This window comes from Neomonachus schauinslandi, chromosome 8, assembly GCF_002201575.2.
Source record: "Neomonachus schauinslandi chromosome 8, ASM220157v2, whole genome shotgun sequence".
NCBI classification, from domain to species: Eukaryota; Metazoa; Chordata; class Mammalia; order Carnivora; family Phocidae; genus Neomonachus; species Neomonachus schauinslandi.
The window spans coordinates 92,329,450-92,347,156 of NC_058410.1; the positions used below are offsets into that span (position 1 = coordinate 92,329,450).

Sequence of the window (17,707 nt, forward strand, 5' to 3'; positions counted from 1 at the left end):
CAAGTTAATATTTGAGAATTTCTTAAGGAATAAAATATGAATCTCTCTTAAAATAGACATTTAAATAAATTTCACCAAAAAATTCACTGCAAAACAACTGTAGTAAGTAATATTTAGCAGTATTAAGACTATTATGAATCAACTCATCTTAAAGATTATTTTAAAATCCTGAAAATCTCTTGAAATCATCCATGCCCCACAATATGCTGAAAACTATATATTTAATATAGATGTGTTTGAGGGAACTTGCATTTTTATGAATTGTTTTTTAGGCAATTGATTTTACACTAATTTGTTTATTAAAAACAAACAAACAAGGTTTTGGTGAATTGGTCATTTAGCTGAAACACTGATAGTGGCAAGGGCAGTTGAGAGGAGTGGGTATGATATTCTGGTTGGAAAGACTAACACATTTGATGCTAGGCTGGATTTGAGGGATGGAGGAAAGGAGAGATCAATGATTACTCCTACATTTTGGGGTTTGAAGACATGGTGAGTGTTAGCACTATTCTTTGAGAATAGGGAAATTTGGGCGTAAGCATGTTTGCTGCCAACGGGAAGGAATTTTTCCAAATCTATATTTTTCATATACTTGGGATGCTAATATAACCACCATGTGAATCTGTCAAGTGGACGGTACGATATACTAACCTGGACCTAACAGGAGAAGACTAGCATGGAGACAAAACTTTAGGAGTCATCAGAATATGGATGGCAATGGAAACCAAGGATGGGAGAAGAAAAATGCACTAGGATTCACTACTGAAGTTCTCCAACACTTAGACTATGTATAGAAGTAATATAGATAGGAAAGGAGTCTGAAAGGAGTAGCCAGTGAGACGTGCTGCTGCGAAAAGTAAGAAAAGGAAGTTTTCAAGAAGGGTAGAAATGTCGATTGTGTCCTATAAAACAGCAGTTTTATTCACGTCATCACATTTGACTCCCCACTTTCCTTTTTTTTTTTTTTTACGGCTTCCAGTTCATTTTATTAGCATACTTTCTGTGCTTTGTTTTATAAATATGTATACACAGACATACATACACACATACTTGCATGCATTGCATACACACAGCATCTGTTTGTGTGATTATGTCTATTTTCCACTTCACTCTTTACCATGAACTTTTTAAAGGCAGGCACCCTGTCAATCATCTTTATATGCTTAGCACAGTATCTGGAGAATACAAAGTACTCAGAAATATTTGTTGCATTGCATTATATTATTTCTAATAAGAACTTCATCTCAGTCACCATCAATATACAGATATAAATATTGATGAAACATGTAAGTTCATCATGCATTTTCAAGCCAAAACCACAAGTATATTTCAGTCCTTACTGGGCATTTTAATCTTCACACCTGAAAACCAAGTTAACTTTTTTGATCAAGCACACATTATGTCTTTTCTGTTTATCTCTAAAGTTCTTCCTTTGACTTTTTATGAACATCTCTTGAAACTACACGGTTAAATCACAAATGCTGAGCTCAGAGCAGAAAATCTGCAAAAAGCCACGTCTGCTTGCTACACCAGCTACAGATCTGAAACTGCAAACCGCACCTGTAGTGCTAAAATTGATTTTACTCATCTTTGCATATGTCATCAAGATCAGCATGCATTTTGAACCATTACTTAAGATTTGTTATGAAATGTTGGAAGTTGCAGTCTGTGAAAATGATTGGTTTTCTGAAAAGCTTCTCTGCTCATTTGCACATAGACAAAGGCCATGTGTAAGCTCCTCAACAAAGCTATAAACCTGGCATTATGTCATTATATAAGCAAAGAACCTAGAGATCTGTTTATTCCTGAGATTGAAATATTCACTGAAACAACATAAATGGGAATGAGTTCCATTCTGTGAGCTCACACAATAAAATAATAGAGAATGTAGCCTAGTATATGTGAGAAAAATACAAAAAAACCCAAAATGGAATGGGAACGAGTCTTCAGAAACAGTAAGCATAATCCAGAGGATACGTGTTTAAACTGACCTTAAAAGTAAATCTACATGCAATAGATTTTCTAGCATTTCAAACTCATTTTTCAGGGTTAGTTCATTATAAAACCACGGAATATCAGCATTAAGATGAAGCTTAAGAGGTCTTACCTGACTCAAAGGGGGAAGGCCATAGGATATCAGGCAATACTGGGGGAAAAGGGTGAGAACAGCTGCGTTCATGTCAACTTACATTGTTTTTCTACCAAATCACATGTTTCTCAAAGAAGAGATGAAAGCTCTTATCCCAATCTGGTTTAGGACGTTGAATGTTTCCAATAAATATGATTGCAAAAATATGATTGCTAGATGATAATCTGCTTTTAATTATACTCGAAATTAAAGTAACAGCAAAAAACTCCTTTTTATATGGCTTTGTGATATATTTATGACTAGTAATAGCAGCATATCAACCTAGTATTAAAATTGGTCTTCGTTGCCTAATTACACACTGGGATAAATGAAAAAGGAGTGCCAGTGGCATATTGTTGAGAATTCAAAAATTAGCATTTGAAATTGGTCAACCATAAAGAGCACCATTTCACATGTAATTTTTTTTTTTAATATTTGGGTTGTTGATGTTTATTCCTCATCATTTCCTATGACTTTTGCAAAACAAAAGGAGAGATTCATTCAAAGTGGACAAAATGAAACCAACTTTTTGTTTGTTATCTTTAAAGTATGAATCACCTACAGTAACTCTATTAGCACTAATGGAAATTTGCATGTAATAAATCCTTTTGGTGCCTGGAGAATATACCACAGCTCTTTTAAACTGTCTGGTGCTTTTACCCTTGGGTCTCTCAGAAGTGGTGAGCCATCAGATAAAGTGTTCCTGGAAAGGAATAGGAAGATAATTAGAGTATCTCCAATTTTCTGTCTTTGCATGTAACAGTCTTTTTTTTCACCCCCAGAAGCACATGCATACATATCTTAATACTCCCACACAACTACAGAAGGGCTCAGGAAAAAATATACTGAATCACATGAAGGAGACTATGGTTATTACTTTTGAGAATCTTATAAGAATTTTCTATATTTTGTATAATTACAGTTAGTTATAAAAGGGATTAGAGAATGTTATGTAAACCTTTAAGGACATATCGTCTGCTTAACTTTAAAAGGACCAATTGCTTCCTTAACTTAAAAATGGAAAAAAATCTACCAAGATAAAAGTCATACGTTAGTGTATCCATCACTTGGAGTGTTTCCTGTTGTGTCTGAGTGTGCCTCTCAGATTGGCAGTTAGGGTTTCTACATATGAATTTTGGAAGACACAATTCAGTCCCTAACAGATGTGATCCAACTAATCTGGAGCCTCTTTCTGACCAAAACTGAGAAGTTTCCAGAATTAATCAGCTCTTTTCTATTTATTTATTTATTTATTTATTTATTTATTTGAGAGAGCACAAGCAGGGGGAGTGGCAGGCAGAGGGAAAATCAGGCTCCTGCTCAGCAGGGAGCCTGATGTGGGACTTGATCCCAGAACCCTGAGATCATGACATGAGCCGAAAGCAGATGCTTAACCAACTGAGCCACCCAAGCATCCCAATCAGCTCTCTTCTATATGACTTGTTAAGTAAAACTCTGGATAAAAGAAAGACTACCAATTAAAATGTTTTTATAAAAATATTCTGTTGCCTTAGGCTGACTGCCACCATGCCCTAATTCATCTTTAGTTAAAACATACAAAATTATTGATTTGTTTCAATTCTGATATAAATGGTAAATCAATAACAACAATAATAGATTGCATACATTTAAATAGTAATTATATGTTAAGTAGGGATAGTGGTAGTTAACTTTCAAGTATTTATAATTGAATCTTTAGCAAAACAGATAAGAAAAGTCTATGATATGAAGTTATATTTCCCTAATATGAATAATGCATTCTCCCCTACTAGGGATTAGTGTTTACCATATCCCTTTTAAAAGTATCGTGCAGTGGAAAACTCTTCTATATTAATATGTCAATTCAAATTCATCTGTAATTTTTAATAGCTATTTTAACATTTACTTTTTAATAAAGCTATTTCTTTCCCAATAAACCAGATAATTAAAGGGCTTAAAAATAAACAAGCTAGAAAATATTTATTTTAACGGGCATTTCATTTGTACATGAATTTCTTTTAAATATGTTTAATTACAATAAAATGATATTTAAATGCACTAGTAAAGCTTGCTAACAAATCTTTTTGTAGAAAAGTCAGTATTCAAAGTGAATATTCTACAGAGGATATGGTTTTTAATTCCAGTGGCCATGGTAGTTTTCTAGTAGCAAAAATTATTTTTAAAATAATACTTAATACTATAAACATATATACAAAGAAAGTTATAAAGGAAAACAACAAAATTCATAAGCCCACTACTGTGGCAATCCATACTGATTTGTTAAAATGAAAGTAAAAATTCCATAAAATTAGAAAATTTAACAAATAAGTAAAACCCCCATCTCAAACCTGCACATATTTTCTCTTCCAACCATAGCCTTTTAAAAAATTTCTTATGTTATCTTACATTTTATTACACGTAGAAGTGTATTAATTTGAGCCATATAAAACTGTTCATTGTTGACCAGCAATTTTATGACTCAAACTAATACATGTGATTTTATATCTTGTTTTTTAATCTAATAATATATTTGAGTACTTTTTATATTAGAAAATATACTTTAGATTAAATATTATCATACATATATAATAAATTTAATTTGACTGATGCTCTTTTGGTGAAAATTTATGCATCTTTTTGCTATTGCAACCTTTATAGATATATCTTGATATATGTATGCACATATATTTATAGTTAAACACCTAATAGTGCAACTATTGTATCAAAATGATGCACATTTAAAATTTTTATAGGTACCCTTAAATTACTCCTCAGAATTGCTCCCCCCATAGCACACACACAACTTTGTCAGAACCAGGTGTTACTTATGATTGATAAAAGTTAGTATCTCATTTATTTAGTTGCGAGTTGAACATTTTTTCGTATGTATTGATTTATCATTTGTGTTCCTATTTCTCTTTCGGTAGATTGCCTATACATATGCTTGGTTCCTTTTATTTTCTTATTGATTTGTAAAACACTGATTTTCATATCTCCTTGTACACTCCTTATAAGACATTGGTGCTTTATTTACCATATATCTTGTAATTTTGCTGAGTTTGTTTACTAAAATCACATATAAATTTATCCAGCTTTTCCTTTTAGAAATCTTGGGTTATTTTTACATTCAAATCCTTGATCTATCTGGAATTTATTTTGATATAGAAGTGAAGATGACATTTAACTTTATATTTTTTTTCTGAAAAGTCTGTTGTCACTATTGTAAATGACCCATCATTCCTGTTAGCATGCATCTCACCAAATTTTCTCATTGTTTTACATGGATTTCTTAACAATCTTGGATTTCCGAAAGAAATATATCACAAGTAATGATAATTTTAGCAGATGAAACACTGGCCACATTGAAAAAGAAATTTGAGAGTTAAAAAAAATACTAATTCCATGATAATGGTTGAATTATCTAGAGCAGAAAATTTATAAAAGGTATAAGTCCAAAGATTAACCTTTGTAGAGTATCAAATATCAGTTTATATTTAATATTGGAGAAGGTAAGAAAAACAATTAAAGTAGAAGTTTCTCTCATAGGAATTGGAAGAGAACCATGGGAGCATATTGTTGCCTAAGTCAGAGAACTTAAAAAAGTGAAAATTGAGACAAAAAAACCCTTTAAATTAGTGAGAAAAGCAATTTGGACTCAGTTACATGCACAAAATTAACATTAGAGATCAAAGAGGGAATAGTATGAGTAGAGGATGTCTCAGTTTGCAGATTATTCTTTCTAGAAGTTGGAGATGCCAAGGAGAAACACAGCGGAAACCATCTCTAAATCAAAGATGTTTTTAATCTGAATCAAGATTTGTGCAATTTTAAAGGCAAAAAAGAAGCGATGAGAGGCAGTGGGCGAACGAGAAAGTGTGAGAGCTAGAATATCCTTCAGAAGTCAGGAAGGATTAAAAACTATGGTATCACTGTAATTTTGAGGAAAATAGGAGCAGCTAAGGACAGAATGCCAAACTAAAAGATGTTCTATTCCACGAAGTTAGGCTTGGCATTTGGGAAACTCTAAAACAACTAATCTAAAAATTAGTTGAATGACATCTAAACATTTAAATATGAATGTAAATTAATATTCTAACAAAGTCAAAAAATGTCAGTATTACTTAGTAATATCCATAACTTTCTGGGAAAGATAACAGAAAGTTAAGAGAAAACATTTGAAGTATTGCAAATGGGGATTTAAGCAAAATTAAGGGCAAAATTTGAATATATAGATGCTGTAGTAACCCCAGAGGAGAGTGCCAGTTAACTTAAACTGATGTATATGAAATTCTTCCTCTGATGAAATTTTTAAAACACCAAATTGTAAAGATTAAGAGCATTGAATTTGTTATCTGTTAGGTATCTGTTATGTATTTATAGGCTGATAAATCATAGATTTTAATAAAATTCCTTTTATCCGTAAATATATTCACCTATACCTATCAGAACATTTTTATATTCTTTGTGAGCAGCAATGGCTTTATTTCTTCCCAGTGTGTGTGTGTGTGTGTACGTCGCATATATATAGGTCATACACACACACATATATATACATATAGGCAAATAAAAAATATATATACCCATATTATACATACATGTATACAAATATACATATATACATATCTATCTCCAAATATAGACATACATATATATACACAAATATAAGCAAATAAAAATCGATCATGAAATTGTCCCAAAAAGGTCTTTTGGAAAATGCATTTTCCAAAATTATGTAACATTTATCTTTTATCCAGAAAAACTTAAAACATTAATGTTGGCTCTCAAGTAATCATGGCAAAGCAATTTTAAATAAATGTTTCTTTTTTTGGAATCTTTGAATAAACAAGTTTTCCTTTAGTTTATATTAGGTGATATTTATTTTACTTTGATTAGATTGAAAACTGATTTTATTGCTCTATTTCCTGAACATTTCAAAGTAATTTTCAGAGTCTAATTGAACAAACACATCTTATTAGTCTTTCCCTGAGATGTAATAATTTAAACAATCTTATTTGTACTTAAATACAAAGGAAAATTGAATCCAGAAGAGAAATGTAGCAAGACAAAGGGCCACTGTATTTTAAGAATTATTTTTCCCAAAATCTGACTGGTATTTAATTAGATAAGGAAGAAAACCAGACAATGAGGAACTTAGGAGCATTATCCCTTGCACCTGGCAATACTTGCCATAACATTAAGCTATTTCCTGAATTAAAATTGCGGCTGCTTTCAATTCTCCATAGATGAATATAAAGTCTCTGTTTTGAGAGACCACTTGGTCTTGTTACAGTTTATGAATCCCTAGGTAACTTTGACATACCCAGTATATGAACTATTTATCCTTTTATAATTTTACATTTCAAAATAAAATGTACTACATGTATTCTTGAGTATGTCTTTATATCAAGTTCTCGAATGTAAAATAACTCTACTTTTGGTCTTTTATAATTTTCATGATGTTGGAGTTTAAAAATGTAGTAGGATGTCCCCCCTCTCTCTGTGGCTGCAACTTTCTTTAGGACAGACAGATCTGTTGCAGACCTACTAGAGTCAGCCTTAACTTCTAGAGTTCCTTGGAGCTTTCATTTGAGAAACTATATTTCTCAAAAAAAATGCTGCATTCTTCTCTTATTACAAACAAACCTAGATATTAGTGGTGGCTTTCAGATAATGATAACAAAGCAACTCAGCCTTATTTTTTTAGAAGAATACTTCAGCTTAAGAGTTCTGTTTATTTTTTAAGAAATGATGAAAACACATTGCTTTGATTAATGATCTCCATGAGCCTCCTAGGAACTTAATATGCAAGTTCAGGTTTTCATTGACAAGGAATTTCCCACTTTTCATTTTAAATGTAATTAATTATTTCCATGTATATGATGTTAATATTACAACACATTGTGTTCCCTACTGAAGACACAGTTCAGTGTTAGGCTTCTTCATATTTGCCTTTGATCTTTATCCTAAAGAGCTTCTTGTAGCAGAAGCTTAATAATTTAGAGCCACAACCTTGACAAAAATCAGGAAGAAAAATGAAATTACAAGAGATAATGAAAGGGTGAAAATAAATAAACATAGAGTTACATACTTTTCTTAAATAATAAGCTCTCAGGAGTTCTTGGTTGAAGAGACTATGCTAGGAGTGTCAGAAGAATTGTAGATGATATTCCTGCAGTTTATCGCTTCATAGGAAACAGAGACAACCTACTTCAGTATTGGGCCCCATTTGCCAGTCTGGCGTGGATGTGGGAAGTACAGATAATGAGGACTAGGAAGAGGGAGGAAATACTACATTTCAGGAGTGCTGAACTGTTCAAATTCTTTGTGACAGCTCCTATTCACCAATATCCAAACTAAAATCCCACTTGCCCTTATCTACAATGGACAAATGGGAGATATTGGCAGTAAGGAGGCAGATAAAGGAAATCATCCAGACCATGAGGTAAGGTCTGGATGGCTGCTCCAAGGTAGTTTTTGGAATTCCAGAGGATAATCTTGCAACTCAAACATCTAACAGTAAGATAATTCAGCCTTGAGAATGAAGCTCAAAATAAATACGTTGATACTCTGGACCACAAAGTTTGTTTGTTTAATAATATATAGGATAGGGAAAAAATAGATAAAATGAAAATAGAAAAGGAAATAGGATTACATGATATACCCAGAAAAAATTTCTTACAATCAATTATTCAATAATGTGATTCCTATATTTCTTATATTAAGCAAGAAATGAGGCCAATAATCTTCATTTATTGAAATATTTTGTATTATTGACATTATTCCCTTGGATAATTTGTCTTTCTAAAAATCAAGCAACTAGAGTAAATTACTTCTCTATGATACTTTTAGCTTTTTGAATTAACAATCTAAATTTTGTATTCAAATTCATGCTGGCAACCCAATTCTTTCAATGTATACAAGTTAATATATTCATATTTTCCAAGAATCAATCCTTATTCCTAAAACTATGAAGAGATTAAAAGTTAATTCATAACATCATGAGGTGAGTTCTATCATGCACTGGGACAGGAAGGAATTCCTTACAATTATATCCTTTCTATCAACAAATAATCTTTAAGCACTGATTTTATGCAAGGCAGTTTGTTAGTTCTACAAAATATTTAAAAAAGCACCTCCTGTCCTTAAAGAATATTGCCACTGACCTAGTTCTGATTGCCATCTTTTCTTACCTTTATTTTTTTTTTAAAGATTTTATTTATTTTATTTGACAGAGAGAATGAGAGAGAGAGCACATGAGAGGGGGGAGGGTCAGAGGGAGAAGCAGACCCCCTGCTGAGCAGGGAGCCCGATGCGGGACTAGATCCAGGGACTCCAGGATCATGACCTGAGCCGAAGGCAGTCGCTTAACCAACTGAGCCACCCAGGCGCCCTTTTCTTACCTTTATTGTTACAATAATTATGTAATTGTTCTTTCCTCATTCAGTTCCTTCTGCTTTAAAGCTGCCTGAATTCTCATGTCATACCCTTCTTAAAATTTTCCTATTTTTCCCTTGCCCTAAATTGCTTAGCATGTAGCCCAAGATTTTCCAATATGTGATTCCAGTCAGTCTCTCCTAGCTTTATCTTTACCAACATCCCTCCCATGTACACTACATACATCACAAAAATACTCATTCTGCAAGAATTTTGTGATTTTTTACCTTTTCCCTTGACCTGATATGTCTTTATTAATTTATATCCATCCCTTGTCCATCCAATTCAAATTCAAATCCCACATATTCCAAGAAATCTTCCCTCATCTTTTCCTACCTTGAAGGAAATATTTCCTGTTCTGTGTTTCAGCACCACCTAGTATATTATGGTATTATTTCATTCTCCTTTTGCATCATATTTAATTGCTTTTTTGGTCTCCCCTTTGCCTTGAAACTATTTTGATTCTTGTTTCTTTTTTCTGTACAGATGTCTTTCATTGAGGACCATTTCAAATCCTTTTTATTTTTCTTTTTCATAATAAACTTTATTGTGACAGGCAGGGCTAGTCCCTCCCATGCTGGGAGATACTGTGTGGCAAGTGACAAAGCTCTGAGCCTAGCTCTTTTGGGGGCTGCAGTGGTAAGGATGGCGAAGGGGATGGACCCCATGGCTGGGGTAGTAACATGACTGGAGGCATCGAGTGTGCGATGAAGCTGGGGTGAGGAGCAGGTGGAGACTGACTGGCACCTAGCACTGGGAGCACATTTGGATGCGAGAAAATCCTGAGACGGGGACACTCCTCATTGAAGTCCCTGCTCTTCCTTGTACTCCAGTCTCTAACCTTTAGCACTGCCCTGCCAACGGCCCTTCCATAGTTTTCCAGAGTGATTCTCATTGAGCTTTGCCGGAAAGTTGAGCTGTTTGAAGTCAGTGCCAAAGTGTTTGTTCAGAGTCCCATTTCTGGGCTGAGTGAGGGTGGTTCCCTTCCAGAATGTGTCCTTGTATAGAATATGGTTAGGGTTGTGGCCCATCTTCTCTGCACGCTCTTGGAGGAGCTCTCTCAGGGGTGCCTTGGCTTTGTCCACAGGCATCTCTCCATACTTGTTACAAATGCTAAAAAGGGCCCCATTAGCCACCAGGTCCTCTGCAACCCGATCTTGGCCCCCAAAACAGGCATAGTGCAAGGGCAGATTTCCATGCTTGTTCATTGCATTGATGTTAGCTTTATACTGCAGCAGCTTCTGCACAATATCACGGTGTCCATGACTGGCTGCCAGGTGCAGGGTGGTGTCATCCCTATGGTTCATCACATTGATTTGTGTCCCCCGTATGATTAGCATCTCAACCACAGCAGAACGGCCCTCTTGGCAGGCCCAGTACAAGGGGGAGAAGCCATGATCACCCCCGTGGTTGAGGTAGTTCTCCAGGGTGTTCAGCCACAGGTGAACAGCCACCGTGTTGCCCCTCTGGCACTGAGTGAAAATGTCATCCATAGCAGCGTCTGGGTGCTGAGTCCCCTAGATTGGGGAAGACTGTAGACAGGACTCGGGCTGGGAGGAGCCTTCTTCGGGGAACTCCCCTCCAGCTGAGCCCGCCGTTTGTCCACCCCTGGCCCTCTCCAGACAGCACGGGCCCCCATTCCTCCCTCCTTCTCACCTCCCTTGCCCTTCTCTCAAATCCTTTTTTTAAAGTTTTTATTTAAATTCCAGTTAGTTAACGTACAGTATAATATTTGTTTCAGTTGTATAATATAGTGATTCAGCACTTCCATACAACACTCGGTGCTGATCACAAGTGCCCTCCTTGATCCCCATCATCTATTTAACCCATCCCCCTACCCACCTCCTCTCTGGTAACCATCAGTTTGCTCTCTGTAGTGAAGTGCGTTTCTTGGTTTGCCTCTCTTTCTTTTTTTCCCCTATGTTCATTTGTTTTGTTTCTTAAATTCCACAAATGAATAAAATCATAATGGTATTTGTCTTTCTCTGTCTGACTTATTTCACTTAGCATAATACTCTCTAGCTCCATCCATGCCATTGCAAGTGGCTAGATGTCATTCTTTTTTATGGATGAGTAATATCCCATTATATATATATATATCACTTCCTCTACATCCATTCATCAGTTGATGGACACTTGGGTTGTTTCCATAATTTGGCTATTGTAGATACTGCTGGTATAAACCATGGGGTGGCTGTATCCCTTTGAATTAGTATCTTTGTATTCTTTAGGTAAATACCAAGTAGTTCAATTGCTGGATTGTAGGGTAGTTCTATTTTTAGCTTTCTGAGGAAACTCCATACTGTTTTCCAGAATGGATGCACCAGTTTGCATTCCCACCAACAGTGTAGGAGGGTTCCCCTTTCTCCACATCCTCTCCAACACCTGTTGTTTCCTCTGTTGTTGATTTTAGCCATTCTGACAGGTGTGAGGTGATATCTCATTGTAGTTTTGATTTATATTTCCCTGATGATCAGTGATTTGAGCATCTTTTCATGTTTGTTGGCCATTGCATGTCTTCTTTGGAAAAATGTCTATTTATATCTTTTGCTCATTTCTTAACTGGATTATTTGTTTTTTGGATGTTGAGTTCGATAAGTTCATTATAGATTTTGAATACTAGCCCTTTATCAGATATGACATTTGCAAATATCTTCTTCCATTCTAGGGCTGCCTTCTAGTTTTGTTGATTGTTTCCTTCTCTGTGCAGAAGCTTTTTATTTTGATGACATTCAATAGTTAATTTTTGTTTTTGTTACCCTTGCCTCAGACGACATATCTAGAAAGAGGTTGCTATAGCACATGTCAAAGAAGTAACTGCCTGTGTTCTTCTATAGGATTTTTTATGGTTTCAGTTCTCACATTTAGGTCTTTAATCCAATTTGAATTTATTTTTCTGTTTGGTGTAAGAAAATGGTCCAGTTTCATTCTTTTGCATGTGGCTGTCCAATTTTCCCAACACCATTTGTTGAAGAGACTGTCTTTTTCCTGTTGGATATTCTTTCCTGCTTTGTCAAAGATGAATTCACCATATAGTTGTGGATTTTTTTCTCATTTTTCTTTTTTGTTCTATTGGTCTATGTGTCTATTTTTGTGCCAGCAGTGTACTGTTTTGATCAGTACAGCTTTGTATTATAATTTGAAGTCTGGAATTGTGATGCCTCCAGCTTTGCTTTTCTTTTTCAAGATTGCTTTGGCTATTCCGGGTCTTTTCTGGTTCCACATAAATTTTAGGATTACTTGTTCTAGCTCTGTGAAAAATGCTGTTGGTATTTTGATAGGGATTGCATTAAATGTGTAGATTGCTATGGGTAGTACAAACATTTTAACAATATTTGTTCTTCCAATCCATGAGCGTGGAATGTCTTTCCATTTCTTTGTGTCGTCTTTAGTTTCTTTCATCAGCATTTTATAGTTTTCAAAGTACAGGCCTTTCAGCTCTTTGGTTAGGTTTTCTTCCTAGGTATCTTATTGTTTTTGGTGCAATTGTAAATGATTCCTTAAATTCTCTTCCTGCTGCTTCATTGTTGGTGCATAGTAATGCAACAGATTTCTGTATGTTGATTTTTTATCCTGTGACTTTACTGAATTAATTTACCAGGTTTTTAAAATTTATTTATGAGAGAGAGAGAGAGAAAACAGGTGGGGGGAGTGGCAGAGGGAGAGGGAAAAGCAGACACCCCACTGAGCAGGGAGCCCAACTTGGGGCTCGGCCTGATCCCAGGACTCTGGGATCATGACCTGAGCCGAAGACAGACACTTAACCAACTGAGCCACCCAGGCACCCCTCATTTATCAGTTTTAAGAGTTTTTTTGGTAGTCTTTTAGGTTTTCTATATAGAGTGTCATGTCATCTGTAAATAGTGAAAGTTTTACTTCTTCCTTGCCAATTTGGATGCCTTTTTTTTTTCTTTTTGTTGTCTGATGTCTGAAGCTAGGACTTCTAGTACTATGTTAAAAAACAGTGGTGAGAGTGGACATCCCTGTCTTGTTCCTGACCATAGAGGAAACCTCTTAGTTTTTCCCCATTGAGGAGGATATTTGCTGTGCGTTTTTCATATGTGGCTTTTATTATGTTGAGGTATGTTCCTTTTAAACCTACTTTGTTGAGGTTTTTGTTTTTTGAGGCTTTTTATCATGAAGGGATGTTGTACTTCAAATCCTTTTTTTAGGGGCACCCTGGTGGCTCAGTTGGTTGAGCGACTGACTCTTGATTTGGGGTCAGGTCATGATCTCAGGGTCATGGGATCTAGCTCCATTCAGCGGGGAGTCTGCTTGAGGATTTTCTCTCTCTCCTTCTTCCTCTGCCCCTCCCCCCAGTCATGCACACTCTCTCTCTTTCTCTAAAATAAATAAATATTTTTAAAAATATGTTTTTTAGGGGTAAAAAGATTATATCAGTGAATAAATGTCTTTTCTTCTAGGTTGGACATTAGATAAAGGCAGGACCACATCGTGGTTGCTTTTACCTTAATCAATAAATACATGCTAATTGGATTGAAGGTGATATAAATTGAATTGTTTTCAACACCAATTAAATGAAAGATGCTTCAGAAAGAATTTTTATAAATAAGAAAGAGACCTGAGGTTTGCTATGCAAATTCATGCTAATACTGAAAATCCTTTGAGTGGTAAGTCACTTTGTAGGTTTCATGTTTTGTCAGACACAATTTATATTTCAAATTATGGAAGGATTGAAAGTTGTAAGAGTAAGAATAATTTCTGATATGATAAATTAATATCAAAGCAAATGTTAATTTTATAAGGAATCAGTGGGGTTATTTAACCCTAGGTACTTTTGTTTGAATATTACTGGTTCTGGCTAATGAATGAGAAATTAATAGAAAATAAAGTAGCACAAGTATACACCAGACTTAGTAAATACCAGAATGAGAAAACACCCATAGTTTATCTAATCAAACCATGTGTGTTGGTTCCAGACACACCTGATGGCAGGGACATTTGCCTGGAGGGCAGTGTTCTTCATGAAAATATTTAAATGCATCTATGTTGCTTTATTCATTTTTTATAAGCCATTATGTCATTCATCTATGTATTTTTCAAATACTCCTTGAATCTGTTAATATTGTCAACTTGTATCACAGCTTTAACAGATTCCACCTACTGACTCAAGCCAATCAAATCCAAATAATATTTACCAAGTGCCTATGATAAGCCAGCCTCTATTCTGAGCAATGTTATTCAAAAGCATAACAGCAGACTTTGTTTTAAGAAGATTGGCTAACATAAACACTGTTATAAAATAGCACGATGAAACAGCCAGTGGTAATTTTACATAAGTATTAGAAGAGCTTGGAAGAGAAGCTTCTAATCTGTACCAGTAGGACTAGAGTTGGCTTTCAGGAAAAACTGAAGACTATTAGAAAACTTGAAGCAAAGTTACGCAGTTAGAAGTGAGGGAAGACGGAAGAAATGGAAATTCCAAGCAGAGGAGAAAGTGTGAGTTAAAGCACAGAGAAGCATGAATCAGTAGAACTGGAAACTGCTGACAGTTCAGGGTTGCTGAAAGATAAACCATCCTCAAACTGGCATGAAAGGTATGACCAGTATTTCTAATGTCTTAGAATTTGGTCAATAAAACTATGGTTGCTTTCTCTTTTGTGTTGCACGTCTTTAAAAAAAAATTCTGACCTTTTAGGACAACAGTCATAATAGGTATAATGGTAATAATATATATCATATAATATATAATTAGATATTATAGATAAACATATATTATACATAATAGATAATACACAATAATATATATTATGTATATATAATAATACCTATATAAGTGTATACATAATGATATGTATATATTATATGTAGTTACAAGACATAATTATATATAATTTCTTAAAGGCTTATGTGCCAGACATTGCGCCAAGTTTTTTGCATCTGTCATCCAACTTTATCCTCACAAAATCATTTGAAGTAGATAGTATTATCAGTCCCATTTTACAGAATGAAGAAGTGAACTTAGTTGTCCAAGTTCTTATTGTTACCAATATTGGAATCCAGATAATCTTAGGTGTCTTCACTGAACACTTGAAGTTTCTCTGTATCATTTTGAGGTAGTAATTAACCTTTCATTAATTGCGCTGTGTTTTTTTTTAAGATTTTATTTATTTATTTGACAGAGAGAGACACAGCTAGAGAGGGAACACAAGCAGGGGGAGCAGGAGAGGAAGAAGCAGGCTTCCCACAGAGCAGGGACCCTGATGCGGGGCTCGATCCCAGGACCCTGGGATCATGACCTGAGCAGAAGGCAGACGCTTAACAACTGAGCCACCCAGGCACCCCTCATTAATTGAGTTTTTAAGCAAAGAACTTTTTAAGTGAACAGTTCTAAGGTGTGGTTTGTCATTTTCTCTGTTCTCCAGAATGATGTGGAATTTCCTATGGAAAATCTTAGGACCCCATTCGTCACTGATGTTCTTTGAGAAATAATTATTTTGGCTCCTCAAAGCTCTTTAACTCTCTACCCCACTTTTTGTCACTTTCTAAATTATAATTATCCATTCAGTCATTCAGGATTAGATCATGGTTATTATATTTTTAAATCTGTTCTCTCTTCTGTCTTTGAACTGGCAAGTTTCTCTCAAGAAATGGATGCACGTTTTCTGCTTTTTGAAGGAGACAATATACCTAATACTAAGACAACATCTACACTGTGACTTCTTAACCTTGATTAAATTAACATTCTATTCTGAGTCTACCCCATATCATATTTTTCCCTTGAGCTCAGACAAAATTAGTACGAATTTGTATTGTTCTTGTTTTTATACCTTCAGAAACTTTGAATTATAGTTCTGACATTTAAAGAGAGAAGTATATCAACAATTTAAGCAAACTTTCCTTTGATTTGTTGTGATTAAATCAGCCAGTCCCAGTCCAAATTCCTCCCTTTTCTTAAGCTTTCTCAATTAAACAAAAAATGGTTATGTGTGAGGCTTTTACCTTATACTGTAGGTCTTTATTTCCTAAGGTATTTTGGTTTTACAACTTGAAAGAAATTTATTTCTATTATTATGAACCAATGTATAATTTTCTTTAAATGTTTGAACAAATCATGGCATCATGCTGTAAAAAGAAAACTCTAGTGGAGGTTAAAAACATCCCACTCTCCATTTATCCCTAACCCAAAGCCTTAATGCACTATATCATTAAACTGAATTACCTATCTTTTTTGACCAAGGGCTCTCAAATGTCAGTGTGAAAGATAATCACTTGAAGAACTTGTTAAAATGAAAATTATCTGGCTCCTTCGATAGGTTGCCAGGGTGGAGTACAGGAACACCTGTGACAAGCTTCATTATATAATAGTAATGTAGCATCCTCTGGACACACTTAAGAATCGCTGCATAAGACTGCTACAAAACACTTCCTTTCCCAGAGCTCTACTTTTGCTAGGGAAGCTCCTTGACACATCTTCCCTGGAAGCTCACCTAACTTATTTATTTTTATTGTTTTATTGAGGTAAAATTTTATGCACAGTAAAATGCATTCATTGTAAGAATACAATTCAAGAAATTTTAGTAAACTTATTGAATCATGTAATCATTAACACAATTTTAGTAAACTTATTGAATCATGTAATCATTAACACAATTCAACTTTCAGATATGTCCATTAGCCTAAAAGTTTCCTTATGCCCTTTCTCAGTCTGCTGTTTGGTTTCTGTATTTATATATTTGCCTTTTCTGGACATTTCAATCATTTGCTATGTGGTCTTTTTTGCCTAGCCTCTTTCATTAAGCATAATGATTTGAGATCTACCCATGTTATAGTATGTATATATCAGTGGTTTGTTCCTTTTCATTGATGAATAGTATTCCATTGTATGGACTTACCATATTTTAAAAACATGTATGTTTCAGTACACAGACATTTGAATTGTTTCAAATTTTGGCTTCTATGAATAACGCTGTGATAATTTATGTATGAATCTATTTGGACATTTTTACCATTTTTATTTTTCTTGGATACCTTCATCTAATTGGTTTTTAAAACCAGCTGTCCAATGTTCAAATATTTTATTTCCATTATCAAAATGATATTAAAAATAATTTTTATTCCTTAGGAAGAACACAAATTTACAGGTATATACATATATTGCTTATGTTACATTAAGTATACAGTTTATGAATCATGTACCAGAAA

At 34.5% G+C, this 17,707-nt stretch overlaps 1 protein-coding gene across 1 annotated transcript; it reads right to left on the reverse strand.

Moving 5' to 3' along the window:
- Positions 1 to 10,345: 10,345 nt before the first annotated feature.
- On the reverse strand, positions 10,346 to 11,189 carry LOC110582120 (integrin-linked protein kinase-like). Its single transcript, XM_044917484.1, has one exon. The coding sequence runs from the start codon at positions 11,032 to 11,034 to the stop codon at positions 10,378 to 10,380; it is 657 nt and encodes a 218-aa protein (XP_044773419.1). The 5' UTR covers positions 11,035 to 11,189; the 3' UTR covers positions 10,346 to 10,377.
- Positions 11,190 to 17,707: the final 6,518 nt, after the last annotated feature.